Source organism: Carassius auratus, chromosome 12, assembly GCF_003368295.1.
Source record: "Carassius auratus strain Wakin chromosome 12, ASM336829v1, whole genome shotgun sequence".
Lineage (NCBI taxonomy): Eukaryota > Metazoa > Chordata > Actinopteri > Cypriniformes > Cyprinidae > Carassius > Carassius auratus.
Window position 1 is genome coordinate 17,582,098 of NC_039254.1, and position 21,896 is coordinate 17,603,993.

The 21,896-nt window shown below is 34.2% G+C and overlaps 1 protein-coding gene across 1 annotated transcript; it reads left to right on the plus strand.

The window, feature by feature from the left end:
• The first annotated feature begins 5,760 nt into the window (after window positions 1-5,760).
• gsg1l2b (gsg1-like 2b) lies at window positions 5,761-21,759 on the plus strand. The gene is made up of 5 exons (XM_026277365.1): window positions 5,761-6,278; window positions 8,181-8,228; window positions 9,794-9,946; window positions 19,208-19,319; window positions 20,565-21,759. The coding sequence occupies exons 1-5, from the start codon at window positions 5,984-5,986 to the stop codon at window positions 20,863-20,865; spliced, it is 909 nt and encodes a 302-aa protein (XP_026133150.1). The 5' UTR covers window positions 5,761-5,983; the 3' UTR covers window positions 20,866-21,759.
• Window positions 21,760-21,896: the final 137 nt, after the last annotated feature.

The following is a 21,896-nucleotide window of genomic DNA, read 5'->3' on the forward strand; positions in this document are numbered from 1 at the left end:
CTGTGATTGTTTTCTGCTGCAGGCGTCTTTATCATTGGCTCTTCTGCGATCTGTCTTCAGGTGTCTCTGCCGCTCCTCAGCTGTGACTGCTCTCCATCACCGCTAACATTCATTATTTACTTTCTCTGCCCAGTCCTAAATCCAGCATGACTTAGTATACGTTTGCCAAGGGCTAACCGCGAGCTTTTTAACCCTATTATTCATGAGTGTGGCTGATGCTCTGAATGATCATTTCATTGTGTATATTAACATTCAGTCAAGAAACAGAGGCACTGCAGACAAGATGAAGGACTCTCAATGTTCAGCATAACATTTATCGATGTTTAATTAAGCCTATATTGTCTCATTTTAATGGCGTTTGAAATGAATTGAGATTTTATTCGTTTTAATCAGACTCGGAGCACTTCTAAGAAAATAGCTCTCATGGGGAAGATACCTTTGCAATTCCAATTTACTTTAAAACATGCCTTATTGTCATCTATATTGCCAATTTCAGGATGAAATTAGCTATTAAACAGGATCAACACTAAAAAAATAAAAATAAATAAGAAAAACAGGAGGAAATGTGAGAACATGCAATAATATTCAAGTGCAGTCACTCATTGGCTTCATGATCTTCACAGCACTGGCTATTTCTCACCATATTTACTAAACCAAACTTTATATATCAGTCTGACATGCTGCCTTTAGTAGCAAAGGTTTCTTTTGAAAAAGAGTTTCTGATACGACTGAACTGAGACGTTTCTGAAGGAGCCTGATGTTCAGATACGACACGTCCTTTCAAAATGTGATGCTCAAATATACTTGTTTTGGATAAAAGATGTTTCTTTATTTATATTTATTTTTATATATTTTTTAAACAAATATTGTCCAACAATCATGCAAAAAAGTAAGTAAGTCTCCTCTACTCCCCAAGGCTGCATTTATTTGATCAAAAATAATAATATGATTTGATGCTCAAGAAACATTTCTGATTATTATCCAACAGTTGTGCTGCTATTCATGGAAAGTGATACATTTTATTTTTCAGGATTCTTTGATGAATAGAAAGTTCCAAATAATTTAATTTATTTGAAATCGGAAAAAAAAATTGTCACTTTTGATCAATTGAATGCATCCTTCCTGAATAAATGTATGCATTTCTTTCCAAAAAGCTTTTGAACAGTAGTGTTCGTGCATGCTCACCGGTGTTCTGATGCATCATTGCACACATGCATTTCCCTGTGATTTTGATCACACTCAGAACTTCAATGTACCTTGATATAACAGAGTCCTTTCATTCCCACTGGAATAATATCCGTGAACTGATTGGGAAGTCTATTCAGCCACCTGCGCCCTCCGTAATGGAAGAAATCTTTTCCATCCTCTCTGAGCAGAGGTTCATCCATTCAGTCCTTACAGGCCCATGCTTTAAAAACAAACAAACGTCCTCATGCTTCGCTGCTCTGACTCATAAATCATATTCAGATTAGTAACCTTAAGCCATTTCGACTGCGTGACGGTATACAATAACAGTCCCATCCAGCCTCAATTCAGTTTCATTGTATTCTCCGAGGCCATCTTGTAATTGTAACTCACTTCAGAAGATTGATAAATGGCATACTTATTGTAATGAGCTTCTATGATAGCAGGACATAATAATGAGCTCCGTGGCTTGCTGTGAAGGAGGCACAACTAGGAGCACGAAATGTCTCCATTATTGTCAAAGTTAACGAGTAAATAATGCTCTTTTGCCTTTAGGGGACACAGTTAATCAGAGCTTTAGCACATATATTGCGGCAGAAACAATTACGCAATAAAGTTTTTTGTGTTTTGGTTTTCTGATGAAAATTCAATATGGAAGCAAGTCTTTTTTTCCCAAGCAGTGATCCGAGAATCCGTATATATGCTCAGTCTTATTTGAGCGCAGGTGTGTAGCATCATCTCCAGCGACTGCAGCTCATCAGAAGAGCGCTGGACATGAGATATACTGCTAGAATAGAGGACACAAAGACGCTCTGACCTCCACCTCCTCTCTCCGGACAGAATAATGTGTGTGTGCTGGCAGCAGATGCACCTGCTGTGCTCCTAACGAATCTGAGACCAAACTTTGGCAGATAATTAAAGAAAGTTGCTGCAACTCAGTGTGCAAATGTTGTTCGGCTCTGTGTGCATTCCCACAAGCATTCAAGACAACACAAACAGGCCTTTTGGGGGGGAATAAGATAGTGTTGCTTCTGTTTTTGAAGATTTATGGAAAAACAGTTTCTGTTATCTCCCAGAAATCTGTCATCCAACGTTCTCATTCCTCAGAGATGTTTATTGCTATGAATACACACACACAGCACACAAATGCTGGAGACAGTGCCGCTGCACTGGGAAACAAGCTCATTTCCAGCTAATTCGACTCAACTTAAAGGATCATTCAGCCAAAAAATGAACACTTGTGCTGACAATTCGGTGAGTGTCACCTAAAATGACTGGTATTATAAAAATGGCTTGTGAATCCCTTGCTATATTATAACCACATCTTTTTATCAACTTGTTTTCTTTCAGTCAGCATAGGTTTTGTATTTCTTTTTGAAACTGCTTGATCGTATCCCTCATTGATATGTGCTCATGCACCTCAGTTTTTGAACATTGAATATTGCCAAAATTATCCACACTCTCAGAAAAAAAGGTACAAAAGTTGTCACTGGGGAGGCACCTTTTCAAAAGGCACATCTTTGTACCTAAAGAGTCCATATTGGTACAGTAAAGGTGCATATTAGTGCATAAAGTGGTATACAAGTGTACCTTTTTAAAAGGTACCAGCCAAGTGACAGCTTTAAAAAAAAAAAAAAAAATCTGAAAGTTCACGAATAAAAAGAAAAAAAATCTCACTCAAAAACTGAAGAGCACAAGCTCAGAAAAATAACCAATTAGGTTTTATATTACCAGTATTTGCTGATATATGGATAATACTTTAATGGTAATTTTTCAATGGGAAATGCACACAATTATAAAAAGTACAATTATTACATTTTGTGAAGTTGTGCAAAATCAGTAAGTTTTATATTGACGTGATAACATTAACTAGACTTTTGGAGGAAATGAAAACCCTCCCTGGGTAAAAATGAACAGAACGCAGCATGAATCTGTTCATTATGTAAACCATTCATTTCTCTTTGCGAGACTTGAATTAAAACATTCAATTCATGACGATTGCAACACTTTTATGAGCCTTTTTGAATCTTCTAAGTTTGGGTTACCTGGACTTTCACTAGAGAGTGTGCACAAAGCAGGACGCATCTGTTACACATCGTCGTAAGGTTTCTGCCCTTTGGTTTCAGCTTGTCAGGACAAGGACTTGTGAGCTCCACCGACGTGACACTGACTTCATTCTCCAGAGACGTCCAGTCGACACGAGGGTGTTTCAGATCCTTCAGCGCTCTGTCACTAATATTGATCAGCCGGCCTCTTATCCAACACAGAGAAATGAATTAGGTGGCAAATCAAGCAGTTTGTTTTCCACAGTGTCCTTCAAGAGAACCTGAGATCAAACACAGTCACACAAACCAGCTGCATTTCTGCTGTGAAATCAATAAGATATAGTAGAAATGCAAATTTCAGTGTCATTTTCGATTGATTCCACTGAAATAGGTTTTTATTCTGCATTTTTAAATCCTCTGTCAGTAGATTCATCCTGATGCTTCTCCTTCCACAATTCACCTAGAGTAAGTTCAACAACATCTCCAGAAGCATTCAACAGACACAAAATGAGCCCTTTGGGGGGAATATTTATGGAAAATGGCAGTGTTTCCACTTTAAAATGAGTCAGGTGTGGAAGCTAGAACACTCCTAATGAAAATGTATGCTTTCAGTCTTATCTAGCTACAAGCTCTGGCTGTTTACTGTAAAAATACAGTGACAATGCTTCAACCTTTTTGGTGACTATGTTGTACACTTTTAAAAATAAAGGTGCTTCCCGATGCTATAGAAGAAGCTTTTTGTCTAAAATGGTTCCATAAAGAACCTTTAACATCTGAAGAACCTCTCTGTTTCACAAAATGTTCTTTGTGGCAAAAGAAGGTTCTTAAGATTATAAAAAGAAAGAGATGGTTATTTTAAGAACCTTGACTGAATGGTTCTTCTATGGCATCACTTGAAGAACCTTCTGAAGCACCTTTATTTTTAGGAGTTCATAACTGTACACTGTCAGAAGTGTTTTTTAAGATGTAAATAAAGATTTTTGGACTATGTTTCACAAGAAAATACAATTTCAGTTTTCAGTTCAGTTGCTTGGGATTCTGTGGAAAATCGATCTATTTTTGTTTAGGTCCTACTAGTAGCTTGCTGTACCAGAAAAATAAAATGGTTACTGCATTTAATATGTGTCATGTGTAAATTACGGTTATTTTGTCATCCCTGTCAGACTGAGGTGACATCTCAAAAGATGAAGATGAAATCCTGAAATCTCAAATGATACGCCCATCAATGTGAACGGAAGTGATTTGTCAATAATTTGACATCGGACACACTGCTTTTGTGTCTGACAGCGTTTTGTGTCTCCCATATTGAGAGATTGCTAGGGGGAAATACTACTTTAAATATCAGACTGATACAAAATCATTTCTATTTGTCACTTCTGTAGCCTATTTTGTTTTTCTCTCACTTACATTGTGTACTCACTGTAAAATAATGCAGTGCCTTCCCAGCTAACAGGGAATTCTTATATACATGATGTTAAAGTGGTCGTATGATGTAATTAAAATTCTTCCTTTCTCTTTGGAGTGTTACAAACTGTTAGTGCATAGATAAGATCCTGAAAGTTGCAAAGTCTGAAACCCAAAGAGATATTCTTTTAAAAGTTAAGACTCGTCCACACACACCTTAAACGCCTTGTTTAAACACGCCCCCACATGTCTATGTCGCTATGTTTATAATGGGTTTTATTGGTTTTATCTCTTCGCGGACGGCATCACAGTAAGGTAAGGGGTGTAACATTTCCTTCACATGCTGGAAGTATTCGGCCAATCACAATGCACTGGATAGCTGGCCAATCAGCGTACACCTCGCTTTTCAGAACAACAAGCTTTGTAAAATATCAACCGTTTCAAAAATTCAAGGCATAGAGAAGCAGCAATAATGTACAGTATGTACAGTATATTAACCTTAAAATGCATAAACACATTGCATTACACCAGACACACAAACTATTGTTCTTTTTAGCAACATCATATGACCCCTTTAAGACGAAACATTCCTAAAGTATGCCAATGTTTATGCAGCATTCTCATAACTTTAATAATGTTTGATAGCCTATATGTTTTCATTAGATCATTACATTGAAAAGAGATCAACATTCTCAAATGCTATTTGTAGCTACTCAAACGTTCTCATAATCTTGAGAGAAAACGTATAATATTACAAATAAAACTTTAAATAAGATTATATTTTGACTGAAAATACAGTGATAAGAAGGTAGTATAGAAACGTTTTTGTAACCTTCCCATAATCTTCACATCACGACAATAAAAATAGCATTTTTAATGTTCTTATTATAAATCAGAATGCAAATAACTTTACATTTTGGGTGAAAATAGTTAGCAGTACGTTTCTGCTACCAATAATCGTCATAAACTTCACGTTTAACCTTTTAAAAACATCTCACAACACGTTTTTATAGCCTAACCTAAAACTGATACCCTAAACGCTAGAGATAGCCTAATAGCAAACACTTGTTGTAGTCCACTGAGTTGTGTCAGCTCACAAGGAAGGAGATCCAGATGTTGCCAGGGTTATTTGTGAGCACTGGATCCATGCTGATTTACATATTTGAGGGGGAGTATCTGACTGGGCGCCGTGGCCTCGTGCTTTCATTGTGAGTCTGACATCACATGAGAATGAGTCGCGCAGGAGCTCCGCGTGCAGAACTCTGAGCAGCGCGAGCAGCACTGCACGATAATACATGACACACCACCGGGGATAAACTGCAGCGGGACCCGTGTTCCTCATCCCGGGGATGGACCGGCGGCGGAGAGCCTCGCTCGCGCTCACCTTGAACTTCCTCGCGCTGATCCTCGCCATCTCCGCGCTGACCACCAGCTACTGGTGCGAGGGGAACCGGAAAGTTGTCAAGCCCTTCTGTACCGGACCGGTGACCGTCAAACAGACGCACTGCATTAGATACAACAGCTCGAACATCACCGACAGCCGACTCGTTCAGTATATCTGGGAGACCGGCGAGGATAAGTTTGTTCTGAGGAAGTTCCACACCGGCATCTGGTTCTCCTGCGAGCAGAACGTCGACCTTGTCGGTAAGAATGCGGATTTTCTTCCAATCACACCAGCAAAGGGCAAAACAACAACAACAACAAAAAACACACACATTTCGTTAACGTTCCCATTAAGATTCAAAAACGTTATTTCTAAATATTTTTTAAACGTTTGAACGTCCGTTTTTAATGTAGAAAGAATATTTATTTTTATGACCGTTATAGGAACATTTCAAAACGATATGAGAATGTTACATTTGAATGTTCTCTTAACGTTTAAAATACCCAATTTTCACATTTAAAGAACGTTTTTTCTGTCCGAACGTTGGAGGAGCATTTCATTCTGTCATTTTGAAACTGTGTTATTTCTGAATGTTTTTAACGTCCATTAAAGATAAAATAAAAAAAATAATAAAATAAAATTAAAATCTAAAAAGTACCTTTCTTCTTGTTTATGAATTGTTGAGGAACATTCCATTCTATCATTTTGAAAACGTTCTGAAAATGTTACATTTGAATGTTCTCTCAACGTTTAAAACACCCATTTGTTAACATTTAAAGAATGTTTTTCTAGGTTATCGGAGTGTTGGAGGAACATTTTATTCTGTAATTTTCAAACTGTTATAAATGTTATTTATGGTTGTTTGTTAAATGTTCGAAATGGCCATAAAATAAATAAAAAAAAATCAAATAAGACCGTTTCTTCTTGGTTATGCCAATGTTAGAGGGACATTCCTTTCTATCATTTTGAAAATGTTATGAGAATGTTACGTTTGAATGTTCTCTCAATGTTTAAAACGCCCATTTGTGAACATTTAAAGAACATTTCCTTGGTCATGCAGACATTAGAGTAACATTGCATTATATTGCTATGAAAATGTTATGAGAATCTTACTTTAAGAATTTTTTATCTCAAAACCCTTCCAAAGTATTAGTGAAAGTCAGAGTTCCCTGTTAGTTGGGTTGGCTTCATCCAAAATCCATCCCAGTGTGAATATTCTCCTTCCTAACATCACTAAGTAAATAATGATGATGACTATCAAACAAGTGTTTCCTTTTTAAGATTCATTAATGGCAGGTGATGCTGTAACCTGAATAGCAGCTCATAAACCTCACGTTTTCATCATAGATGTATTGGGATAAACTTTTTGACAGGTGATTTCATTTAATTAGGGTGTTCTGTCTATCAGTTATTGGACGCACCTCTAAACCTACTGACCCGTGTCCATTACCCATTCAGCCAAACAGGTTTTCTTCTAGGACTAGCTGCAGTTGTTTGAATAATGCTTTCTTTCTTTTTTGGCATCAATTTATTAATATTAATTAACAATGAAAACATCTACTAAAACTTTATTAAAATCAAATGCCATATCTGTTCAATATTTAATGAAACTGATATGAACTAACAACAGTTTTTTTTATTTACTAACATTAACAAAAGATGAATAAATACTGTAACAATCAAACTGCTTTTTACCAGTTACTGTATATAATATTAATATAATTTATGTTTTGTTTGAAAAACAGTTTTTGATATTTCTATTATTTATAAGGATTTATGCAATAAACATAAAAAACGACATAAAACATATATTAATCACTCCAATGCATATTTATTCAGAAAATGCTCCTTTGCCATAAATTCCATAAATTAAAAATGCAAATGTTTAAGAATATTTTACAAAAAGGCTTGTTTTTATATAATTAAAAATAATAATAATAATTTAAAAAGAGAAAGAGAGTATAAATTAGCTTACAGTTTACAGATAAAACAATGCATATGTTTTTTATACTACAGTATGATATTTTTTTTTACCAGAACTTGCATCTAATCAATGAACAGGATTTTTAAATTCTCTCTTAAAATTGCTAAAGTTTTTTCACACATTAATAATCATGAACTGAGTCTCACACCGATGCATTGAATGTCTTTTCCTCTTGCAGGTGAGAAATGCAGAAGCTTCATAAATGTGGCTCCTCCTCATGAGAGAGGTAGGTCTGCCACTCTTCATTATGAACTCTGGGGAATATTCTGATTTTGCATGATGTTTTAAATAGGGTGTCGCTCAGGTCCATTCTCCTGATGTCCGCTCTTTTATTTTGCACCTGCTGTCTAGAAGTCCAGTCACTTTTAATCAAGCTTACTTTTTTTAATCTTTCTACCAGCCGTAGACCTGCCTCATTCTCATTCATGTAGATATATGAACATGTCAACAGGATTTAATTCTCTCAGCAGCAGTAGCGCCAGCATCTTTAGCACAGTTGTTTCTGAGTGTAATTGATAGATGCATGATCCTGACTAAAGATCCCTCAGATATAATGATAGTTAAGCGTGATGATGATGATGATGATGACTCAGGGTGACTCCTCACTGTCATTCAGCTCATTCTGCTCTGACCGTGACAGAGCTGAGGTCTAAATCAAGAGTGAAAGTAATCATCCTTAGGTTTTATATCCCAGTAGATGAAATGCATGTATCAGTATAATGATATTATTGTAGATTATAGCCACCGAGTTTTATTGATGAGTAATCTATGCATTATGATGAAGTCAGTCTGTGTTTGTCTGTGGGTGATACATGTACAGTGTGTTCATATGTGGCTCAACGACAAATACGAATGCACAAAATAAAGAAAAAAAATTATCATAATTTGTTCCAAGTCCCTATATGGAATTTAAAACTTTATGCCTTTTATATGGCAGTCATAATTATATATTTTCATGTTTTATGTGCATAAATATTCTTATGTATGCATATATGTGTGTGTGTGTGTGTGTGTGTGTGTGTGAATAAAGTGTTTTATTATATAAAGTAATATTACATATTACGTTATAACACATTAAACTAATCATGTAACAGTGTTATTTTAAATAAATGCTTTTCTTTTGAACTTATGTTGATTAAAGAATTCTGAAAAATAAATTGTATCATGGTTTCCACAAAAAAAAAAAAAAAAAAAAAATATATATATATATATATATATATATATATATATATATATATATATATATGAAGCAGCAAAACTGTTTTCAACACTGATAATAATCAGAAATGTTTCGTAAGCAGCAAAATCAGCACATTAGAATGATTTCTGAAGACTGGAGTAATGATGCTGAAAATTCAGCTTTGATCACAGGAATAAATGAAATTTTAACAGATATTCACATAGAAAATGAGGCTACATCTTCCCCGCATTTGTGTGAATATTTTCATCATCCTCCCACTTAAAGTGCATGTGACAGCATGAAGATTTCTGTGAAATATGTAGATGCATCTGCATGCTTTCAAAGTTGAAATCTCCTTTTAAATCTAGTGTCAAGTTTCTGGTATATAAATATTTCAGCCGCTCCTCGACGGGTGGCCCATCTAAATGAGCCCCAGCGGTTCAGTTTGTCCTTCTCTGTGAGTGTCTGTGGCTCCACATCATCTTAATCAGCGGCTCCATCCGCTTTCCCTCCTCATCTTGATAGAACTGGACTCTTCCATCCATAACTTCCTCAGGGCCTGTCAGAAATTCCCTCGATACACATCGCTTCTCTCTCTCACATCCTCACAGGTGTTTTGTGGCTCTGCATCGTAGCCGAATGTCTCTACATCTTACTGCTGGCCACCGGAGGAATACTCATGTCCATCGAGGTCTGCCATTTTGGAAACCTCATCGATGGACTCAAACTGAATGCCTTTGCTGCCATATTCACAGTCCTGTCAGGTAACGTGTTGCATGTAGGCTGGCATTTCCATAAAACCAAAAAACTGAGCATTAAAGGATTATATGTTGAGTCACAGGGACATTTTTACCATTATAAGGAAAAAAAGATGTGTCATCTATTTCGTCAGTTACAATTATGAATGATTACCAGTTAAATGAAGTTGATATTGATAAAAGCTATCTTTTCCATTCAGAAGTGGCATTTAGATGTATTTACTTTGTTTACTGCAGCTCAGAGATGCAATGAATACATTTACACTGCATTTAAAGTTGCATGCATATTTTTTGGAGATTAATGCATTAAATATAAAATATACTGAATACAGAGCTGTGAAACTACTTTAAATATGAAACTAAAACCACAAATAGGTGGCGACAAATCTTAACAAGAGGATTATTGATTTACTAATTTAGATATTTTTCAGAAATGGCTAGTCAAGAAAATATTGTGTCTAAATTGTACATCACTACATAATGACTTGAACATAACATTAGCAAATATTTATCTATTACATTGCATTGCAGAAAGTATAAAATAGCAATCTTAAAAGCCTGCACATGTAGGCAAACATGGCATTTCAAAAGCGCCCTGTCTTACCTAAAACCAGATGAATGGACACACTAGTTGTATATGATCAGAATGTGTATGGAATTACATTTGTTTCAATAACAATGAACGAAACTTTATAAAACATGAACGTAACTTTTTCAGAAACTATCAAAAATATGCCATTACAAAAGAAGAAAAACACAATGAAAATGAAAAAATGAACTCAGTCGCACAAATTTAACAGGCTCTTCAAATATGCTTCATTCTTTGTTAATGTTTTTCAAAGATTTGTTTTCGCTAATCGTGGTTTCTGAATTCATTGCCACAGATATCGCTTACGTTTTAATTTTTCATTTGGTGTTTTGACACAAACCTCTCGTGGGGGCGGAGTTAACAGTGATCTACTCTGATTGGATAGTGAGCTTTTGATGGACAGGTGCTTTCTGACCAGGAAGTACAGACGCTACTCAGTGGCGCGCATATGGAAAGCTCATTTTTTTCATTTTCATTGTGTTTTCTTCTTTTGTAATGGTATATTTTTGATAGTTTCTGAAAAAGTTACATTCAGTTTTATAAAGTATCGTTCATTATTATTGAACCAAATGTAATTCCATACATGTGCTTGATGTCGCTGTCTCCGAATATGATGCTGAATATTGAGTGATCATCTTTTGTCAGGCTCTACCCTTCAAAGGTCAGCACACTGTCCACTGTCCCATTCAAGCCATATTGCTTTTGTATGACCTATTAAAAAATGAAAAACAGGTCCAGCAAATGTCCCTCTTCTATACTATCTATTGCACTGCTTTAAAGGCCACTAACATCTGTCCTCACGGAGATGCATTACTGGTCGATGTCTGTCTACCTGCAGGCTGTCCTCTGCCTGGTTCTCTGCCTCTTTGCATTAATGTGGTATCAGAGCCCTTTCTGTTCCCCAGATACATTTAAAAACATCCAGCTCAAAATCCCATATAAGCCTCACAGTATTGGTTAGCAGTACTCTTGAATGTCATCCAGGCTATTTTTGACAATTTCACAATTTAAGGGTTTATGGCGACATATGCGTCAAAATTCAATCTGCTTAAATCCTGCTCTACTTATTTATTTATATATTTCAGTGTAGCATTTCCTTTGTAAGTCCATTGTATGGAGGGGGGTTGCACTGTACAGCCAATATCCTACAGTTATGCTATTATTATTATAATATCAATATACTGTTTTATAATATTTTTCATAATATATAACATACTACTACTACTATTACAATTGCTACTACTAATAATAATTAATTGCAAAAAGTAATTATATTAATATAAAGATATTATCATTGTGAATATTATGTTATATTATATTATATTATATTATATTATTTTAACTTATAAACTTATAATTATATAAGTTTAGAGCTTTTTTGATCCCCATGGGGTAATTAATATAAGCTTACATGGTGCCTCACATAAAACACTTGACATATACAATTACAACACATAAAAAAATAAATAAATAAAGTCACCTATGTGTGTTACATAACCGTATTGCTTCAGGCACAAAAGTAAATTTATAACGATTAGTAGAGCATTTAATTGCTCTTAAACGTCGCCCCAGGGGCATCCACTCAAAGTCCAAGTGCAGCGGATGAGTACTATCTCCTAATATTTTGTTTGCCATCCTCATCACCCGCTGTTCATAATAGGAAGTAAGGCTTCTTAAGGCGACACCCATGATTTTAGAGCACGTGCTAACAATACCTTGCAACCGATTTAAGTTTTTTTATTGAAAATGAAGAAAACCAACAAATAAAAGAAAAGGACAAAATACTTTCAACAAATGAATTATAAAAAGACTTAAGGACAACACTCTGTACATTAAAAGAATTGAGTTTTCTCAGCACAAACAATCTTTGATGTGACTTTTTGATGATTCCCTCAGAATTCTGATCAAACTTTAACTTGTTGTCAAAAACCGTACCCAGGTAATTATATTGTTCTACTTCTTCTACATGTGTGCCATTAATGACTATCGGTTGAAGTGCTAATGTCCTCCTGCTAAAATTAATAATCATATCTTTAGTTTTTGAGACATTCAGATCTAGTTTCATATTACTGCACCAAGAGATAAAATTGTACAAAACAGAACCATATTCCTGATATGAATGTGAAAGCAAGGAGAGCAACACAGTATCATCTGCATATTTTACCAAGTAACTATTATCTTGCAAACTCTGACAGTCATTTGTATATAATATAAACAAAATAGGAGAGAGCGCACACCCTTGTGGGATACCTGTGGAGATATTTACAACATCTGATAACACCTCATTAATCCTAACCCTTTGTTGTCTGTCTGATAAAAAGTTCATAATCCATAAAACTAATCAATGATTAAAATTAAACTGACTGATAAGTTTTTGCCCCAACGTTACAGGTTGCAAAAGATTAAATGCAGATGAAAAATCTACAAACAAAAGCCGCGCAAATGCTCCGCTGTTTTCCAGATGATGCAGTTTTGCATCATCTACGCCTCTTCCAGCGCGAAATGCAAACTGCAGCGGATCTAAAAGTGGTCCAGCAACTGTCATTATATACCTCTTGATTAATTTTTCAAAAATCTTCATAACTAAGGAGGTCAAGGCGATTGGACGGTAATCTTTCAAGGAATTTGGTTTGATTATATGATATTATATTTGATTATATTATATTATATTATTATCAAGTCTATAATATGAATTGTCAAGCTTAGGTATCTTACCTGCATATTATTATTATTATTATTATTATTATTATTATTATACTAATAAAATAGTGCTCATATATTGTCATTGTGACTATTTATATTATATTATATTATGTGAGAATGTAATAATAACAAATGAATAATATCTTCCTTTGTAAAAAAAAAAAAAAAAAAAAATCCTAGTAATTAATATATTTCCTTACACACTTCAGAATTACTATTAAATGTTTGCACGTCACATTTATTGTTATTCAAATTAATACCTTCCGTATCATAAAACATGCACTTCTGCATTTAAATGAGGCCTAATTGTAGAGTAAGATTGAGACCTTTTGCTTTATTACTGCATAAAGTTTGAGGGATGATCTTACGGCCCTCTGTCATCTCTTTCTTGAGCTTCATGAGAGAGTGGGATCATGAACGCTGTGCATCATGGGAAGGGGGCTACAACCTCAATTATCTTCTTTCCTCATTTGACACAATCAACAGAAGAGAGCAGTCGACTGCATTCTTAACACACCAGACGTTTAGATGCAGTGAAGCATTAAGTAAGTTTTAGCAGTGACACAAATATAATTATGTTTTGTGACTTTAATAACCCATTATTTTTGCTTGATTGAACTTGTATTTTAGAGCAGTTCTAGATTCAAGTGTTCAGACAGTCGAAAACACCATAACCTTACTTTATTACACAATAGCAATAAACATTTTGTATGTTCCTAAAGTAAAGGGATATGCTAAGCGAAACTTCAAGAATTTTGTCATTATTTGCGTATCTTTGTGTTGTTCCAGACCTGCATGATTTTTTATAATAATAATAATTAATAACATTATATTATATTATGAAATTAATCACGATTAATCCCAGCTAACATTTACGTTTTTAAATATGAATGTAGAAACAACATAAAGACAGTATATTTTTAATATTTGTTTATGGTGTCTATTTTATGACCGAAGGCGAGTACTTCTGATGTCTCTAGGAAATTATAGTTTTTTTCCTAATTTTTATCCTTTAACTTTAGACATTCAACATTACAGTTTAATTGAGAGCTATCAATTTGAACACCTTTATTAGATTTTAAAAAACTACTACTTTTAATTCAAACGAACTTAAAACAATCTTCACATAATAAATGTCATATTTAGTAACCTGTGCTCTTCAGCAAGTAGGAAATTTAACTAAGTTGAATAAAGTTATAAAACAATAGCCGCTTTTCCATTCACAAAACGAACATGATAAAAGCGGCCATTGTTTGTGTGTTTTGTTTGTTTTTTTTATCCAAAAGTATTTGTGCTTTATTGTAATACGTGATACATTGATCATAATAAATTAAATTATCAGGATTTAAAATTAGTCAAAGAAATAAAGCGTTATGAACATAGCCTGCTTATTCAGTCGAGTCGGTTTCTGTTTATTTGTAGTCACATACATCACATTTAGAAAGAAATATGATTTCTATATTTTTTAAAAAAAGCTCCCGAACAAAAAACATATTTATATTTATGACATAAGCTACGCAGAGCTAAACTCAAGACGAGAATTATGACAGATTAAAGATAGAGATAGAGATGTGATGGAGAATAAGGAGCTGATGTCTGATTTATTGAAGTGGTAGCATTTACCATGTTTACTAGGGTAACGTTAATGGCTAGCGTGCACAGTCTTTTGCATCGCTTATAAATATTTCTGACCTTGTATGATGATTGTAATCCACATCGGATCAAGTTATTTCAAACACTCGCTGCTGACTGAAAGTGAGTTTTGAGCTCAACTTATTTTAAAAAGTTTTCATGCTGGTGTTAAAGCTGTTGTCTTTCTGAAATGATCTCCAGCGCTGAGCTCTCCAGACTCAGACAAACTCCGACCTTTGTTCATAATTAAACACATTTGAATCCTTAAAGCTACAAAAGTTATTGAGCTCCCCCTTTTTTTTGGTTCTTTGATTAACAGAGATCACAGGAGCTGGGTTATTCGGCTGCTATTACTATTACTTTTTATTACTTTAAACACTGAATTTTCCATTATTTGTGACACAATCCTTCACTGCCAAACATGGCATTTTTCTGGTTTTCACATTCTCACTGTTATATTCTCAGGGGCACTATTACACATCTCCTGAATGAGTCTAGAATGTGCAGATCAAAAGTACAGGTGAAGAAGATGCAGAAACAAAATATCTTGTATGTATGCATATGCATAATAATAATAATAATAAAAATCAACAATAAACAGCATATAAATGAAAACTGCCTAATGTTACAGAGTGAACTGTTGATCCAGGAAGTGTTAATGCACTGTGCTTTCAGAGTGCTGATGGAAGTGATCTACTGCAGCTTTGCTTTGATCACTGTACTGAATATGATCCAGAAATAATATTTGATAAAAATGAGATTTTCTCAGCTTTTTGCTCAAAATGTTGCTTTTTCTGTAAATGAAACCTACCTACATTAAAGTGTTGATTTCAAAAATATATATTACAATGTATTATATCATATATCATATCATATATCACATTATATATTATATATCATATCATATGTCATATCATATATTATATCATATCACATCATATATAATATCATATATCATCATATATCATGTCATATATCACATCATATCATATATCATATCACATATCATATAATATATCATATCATATATCATGTCACATATCATATCACTTATCATATCATATACCATATCATATCAGATCATATATAATATTTCATATATTAAATCATATCACATATCGTATATCATATCATAAATCATCATATATCATGTCATATATCACATCATATCACATATCATATCACATATCATATATCATATCATATATCATATATCATATCATAGACCATATCAGATCATATATAATATTTCATATATCATATCATATATCATATCATATATTATATCATATCATATATCATCATATATCATCATATATCATATCATATATCATATCATATATCATATCATATATCATATCATATATTATATCATATCATATATCATCATATATCATCATTTATCAAATCATATATCTTCATATATCATATCATATATCATATCATATATCATATCATATATTATATCATATCATATATCATCATATATCATATCATATATCATATCATATATCATATCATATATCATATCACATATCATATCATATATCATCATATATCATATCATATATCATCATATATCATGTATCATATCATATCATATCATAGATAAGACAGTAATAATAATAATCATCAACAATAATAATTAACTTTGTTCCAAACCTATATCAAAATACCCAAGATATCCATATCAAAACCCTGTTTCATTCAGGGGAAGAAAAAAAGATAAAAGTATCATAAAATGTAATTTGAGCTATATACTGTAAGTTTTCTATAGCCAGTAGATTAATATGGAAAAGACTTTAAGCTCATTGGTTCCTAAATGCCTCGTACACAAATGTGATGTGGCAGCTTTGAATATTTGACAGCAAAGGTTCATTAAAGAGTCTCTTGAGAATCTATTTTGTGTTTTTACAGTATTAAACCATTATATAGCTGGCCTGAAGGAATCAGTCACATCCATCGGCCCATTTGTGCTGGCAGTTTGCTGGAAAATGAGGCAATAGAAATAACGAATCATAATTCTGATGGGTTATTGTAGTGAACGTGGGTTGAACTGTCCGGGGATTCTGCTGATTCATGAATAAATGCAGTTAGCAAGCACTTTTTACTGTTATTATTCAGAAGTGTGTGTTTGTGGAGATGTCTGCACACGGACGGATGGCTGCGGTTGTCATGGAGACGTGAGGGTTATCGGTCAGACGTGTGTGTGAGGATTTAGATGGACATGATAACATAAGAGACACAAACCGCTTTTTATAGGAAGTCTGAAAGCTCAGACCATCTTGTTTTTCCTCTTAATTCTGTGAGTGGATTTGCAGCAGCTCTGTATGCAGACTTAGCTGGAAATAATGTGTAATTTACTTCTGTCCTTGCTATTTCTGGTGAGGTGACTTTGATCGTCCGGACTGCAGGTCTGACGCTGTTGATTATGTCCAGTTTACCATCTGGCCAGAGCATTTAGACTGCTTTCACTTCCACATAATGACACCATTAAGCAGGAAAGCCTGACCTGCGCTGCTGCTGCTAACACACACACACACACACACTCATTCATTCACAGAGATTTCCTAGCATGTCCTCTGATTGATCTCTGATTGAAGATTATTCAACTGTAAACTTTTTTACAAGATGAGACTCTTCTAATTATTGGACAACACAGTCAATGCATTGAGATGAAATACATATATAATACATAAATAGCACACACACACACACACACACACACACAAATATATATATATATATATATATATATATATCTAGATTTAGTCAGTCAGTCTCTGGAAATGAGTGATCTTTGACACTGTGTTATGCTGGACATCAAATGTTAATGACAAATTTGTGGACACATTAATGTTTTTGGACTTGTGGAGTAAAAGTTATAGTTTTTGTTTTGTAATAATTGGCACTGAAGGCCCAGAGTGGCATGTTGTTACTGGTGTTATTATTTTTTAATTTTTATAACAAAAATATATTTATATATATAATATATTTATATATAAAATATGAAAATATTTAATTTTATTTTGTATTTATATGAAATCATTTCACTTTGCATATATAGTGTGGCTATTATGACACGTCCTCAACTACATCATGGACAATTAAAGATGTAAATATTCATAAGTCATTGAATAAATTGAAATTTTCCATGTTGTGCTTTAACAACTAAATTAGGAGATGTTTCTATGTGTTTCCTAATAACACCTTGGCTGATGCATCATCATCCTGCACCCAGAGAGCAAGCAATTTCGGCCCAGATCTGGCCCACATTTGGTCGGCATGGATTTCACGTGGGCCAGATGTGGGCCGGTTCAGGGCCGAAATTGCTTGCTGTCTGGGCACATGATAAACACCTAAATATGATACACTTTAAATTTAAATGTAGATTGCTAACATTGATCTTTCTCCATCTTATACACACACATGGGGAACCATGGAAGCACTCTAATCAGTGTGGAAACACCCTCTTTTTAATGAACAGATTTGGCTTTTTCAGCAACACACGATACTAACAGGTGCAAAAAAATGTAGTATAAAGCTATGAAATCCACTTAGACCAACCAGACATTGATTTTCAAACCTCATTCTCTGAAAGCAAGCTTTACACAGTGCTGCTGCTCAAGTGAATCAAGTGAAATGAAGTGTGCAAGACTGTCCAGATCTTAAAAACGCCCTGAACGCACACTAAATCCACATCTCGAATTCCACTTCAGAGCGGTGTTTAAGGCTTGTGTTTCCCATCATGCATCATGTTGTGGAAATAAATCATGTGACTTTTTGCCAAGATCGCGTGAGGTTAAAAGTTCAATATTAATAATAATTAGTTATTGCATATAATTTGGTAGTAAAACAATGTGCTACATGTTTTATTGTTGCATAGAATCGTATATTTATTTTAAATAAAAAAATTATAATTTAATTTTAATTTAATTAATTTTTTTAATTTATATGTATTTTGTACAACATTTGGAACTGCTTTTAATCACTTAATTTGAAGCACCACAAATTAAAATTGTTATAGTCCCATGTTATAGGGACTACCAAACAGACATTTAGAAGTTGATTTTAAAATGCAAAGTATTTAAAATTAAAATAAAGCTATGTATACCCTTGCATTTTTACAATTCTATAAGTGTGTCCTATCAGGTAATAGGTCTTCATCCTCACTTGAACACTTGGGCCAAATACAGGAAATAGATCATAGTAGTAGTCAAGTAGTCAAGTGCAATGTGGGATTTGGACAAGGCTACTGTTTGAGATGCTGCTGTGGTTCATCACTGCCTCCTGCTGGTCAGGGATCCGTCTGTGACAGTGTTTGTCTCTGCTCTGGTTCACAGGTCTTCTTGGTATGGTGGCACACATGATGTTCACTACAGCGTTCCAGCTGACCGTCAGTCTGGGCCCGGAGGACTGGAAGCCCCAGAACTGGGACTACAGCTGGTCTTACATGTACGCTCACTCGTGCCATGCTTTCTGTTGTGTCTAGGTGTAATAAGCATTAGAACGAAGCCCAGGGATTTAACTGCTCTGGAAACAATGCACTGCAAATACAAAACCAGTATTAAACAATGCTGGAATGTGAGCTAAACATTCTAATATAATATACAGATTAACACATGTAATTTAATTGGTAGATTAAATAAGTCCCCTGTGATTGGTTCATGCGATAAATCGCAGCTATTGTGTTTGTGCATGTTCCATATTGGTGAATCAACTACATCATGGAACAATATAAATAATTAAAATGGTTTAAGAAGAATAAGACAACCAATAAGTAGAAAAAAAGTAAGTGAACAAGTCACACACATGGATATATAATCACTTTGTTATGTCGAAATAATATCTTTAAAATCTATTTAGTGAGTAATCAGCTTGGTGCAAATTTCAAGTGTTCAGTATTTACTGAGCTTTGATGACTGATGATTCGAAAAAGAAAAAAAATAGTTAACTATTAATAAGAATAGCTGAACATAAGTTCACACATAAAATGTTAGTGTTACCTGTAAACAATTTAAAATAGTTTTAAACTATTAAATGGTTATTGCCTTGAGTTATTATATTGGGATAAATGTAACTTAATGAGATTCATTCTTTAATTTAATAAATAGAATATTTGATTACATTGTAAATTGTAAAAATAGTTGTTTTTGTTTTCTTTTTCTGATAGTGTAAGTCATATTTAACCAAGAAAATGTGACTGAGACATTAATTTATATTTGATAAAAATATAAATTATTTCTTTTCAGAACACCCCTTTACATAAATATTAGTGCTGTCAAACTATTAATTTTGCATCAAAAATAAATGTTTTTGTTTACATAATATATGCATGTGTACTGTGTATATTTATTATTATATTTATATAGATACACTCACATACAGCATATATTTTTTATATTCATATATAAAAATCTATAAACATAACATATTTTTCTTAAATATATACATGCATATGTTTGTATTTATATAGACATAATACATATACAAAGCACACACATACAGTATATTGAGTAAACAAAATTTTTTATTTTGTATGCGATAAGTCACAGTTAATATATGCACAGTATGTATACAACAATGCATGTTTTTTTGGGGTCTCGCAGGTCCGTGATCTGTCCTTATTGATGCTGGCCTTGTTAATACCTAGTTATAAGACAGATGTTGATTTAAACCCTCTTGACGTTTTTCCTGCAGCTTGGCTTGGAGCTCGTTCACCGCCTGCATGGCCTCCTCCGTCACCACCATCAACAGATACACTAAGACTATCCTGGAGTTCAAACACAAGCGAAAGAACATTGAGAAGAACCTGAAGATCAAGCAGAAGCTGCTGGACCTGGACTCTCCAGACCAGGTGTGGGACATGTACATCAGCTCCGTCCCCAGCACGGCCGAGGAGTTTCTGGACTTGTCCAGTTCTGGACGCAAGCTCTCCGCCAATTCAGTCTTCCTGGACCTCAACGACCTGCCGTCTCCTCAAGGAGAGGAGTACTGCTGAAGCCAGTCCCTCTCGCCTACGTCCCGCTCGTCTAGAGTCATCAGCAGCAGTGGAAGCTTCGACTGAAGGTGATGCGTTGAGATTATATACAGTAACTGTTGCGTAATGTTTGGTTTGATGTTGTGCTGTGGTCTGAAGGTGGTGCTGTGAGTTCAGTTTGTTATTAATGTGCTGCTGACATTGTATGCATAAAATACAGACCTGCGATGAATGAACCACTTTCCTCAATCCTAGAGAATAAAATGTGACAAAGCATTTTTTTTTTTTTATCTAACCATTGAAATTTCATTATTAATATTCCCATTTTCTGAGCGCCACCACATTCATTCAGTAGAAAGCGTCTTTTTGTGCAGGCTTTAGATTTTCCCTCTCTGCTGTATTATGAAGTCATTTCCAAATCGATTCTGAGGGTCTGTTTTTCTTTAGATGAGATCTGATGAGACACATGTTGCATTGCTGAGTGCCTTTGTTTCTGCTGTTGATCTTGGTTCTTTAACCGTAGCATGCAAAAGTCCTGGAACCGTTTATTTTATAGCCTATTTGATCATCCATAATAATCTCAACAACACGTATCAAATTATGGAAGGATTGCGGTTTCATTAACTCATCAGATCTAAAATATAAGTGAAAAATCAAGAGAATTATTTAGTTTTTTTATTGTTAATCAAATGCAAAGATCTATATGTGTCTGTGAAAAGAACAAGAATTGAATTCTTGATCAGCTAAGTGCATGCAAAATGTTTGGGATAAAAGAAGTGATTTTTCTGTCTGATGCTGTGTTGTTCTGATCAGGACGGAAGAACATGATCCATGAGGTCAAGTTACTTAAATTCCTTATCATCTCTTTCAATTCTGTATATCTGATCTCATTCAATTAAATCACTTATCAATTTATCCATTCATTTATGAACCGTCTAAAGAGTCTTTGTACTGCCAGAACGAACTGTTTACATTTTATGTGCAATAATGAATGAAACATATAGATTAGATGAATGATACTTTTTTACAGTAATGTACACTGACCAACTCCT

Excerpts from the sequence above, each read along its gene's own strand:
- gsg1l2b (XM_026277365.1), top strand. The coding sequence starts at position 5,984 with ATGGACCGGCGGCGGAGAGCCTCGCTCGCGCTCACCTTGAACTTCCTC. Across the intron at positions 8,229-9,793 it reads GGCTCCTCCTCATGAGAGAG|GTGTTTTGTGGCTCTGCATC; the intron begins GTAGGTCTGCCA and ends ACATCCTCACAG. Across the intron at positions 19,320-20,564 it reads GACTACAGCTGGTCTTACAT|CTTGGCTTGGAGCTCGTTCA; the intron begins GTACGCTCACTC and ends TTTTTCCTGCAG.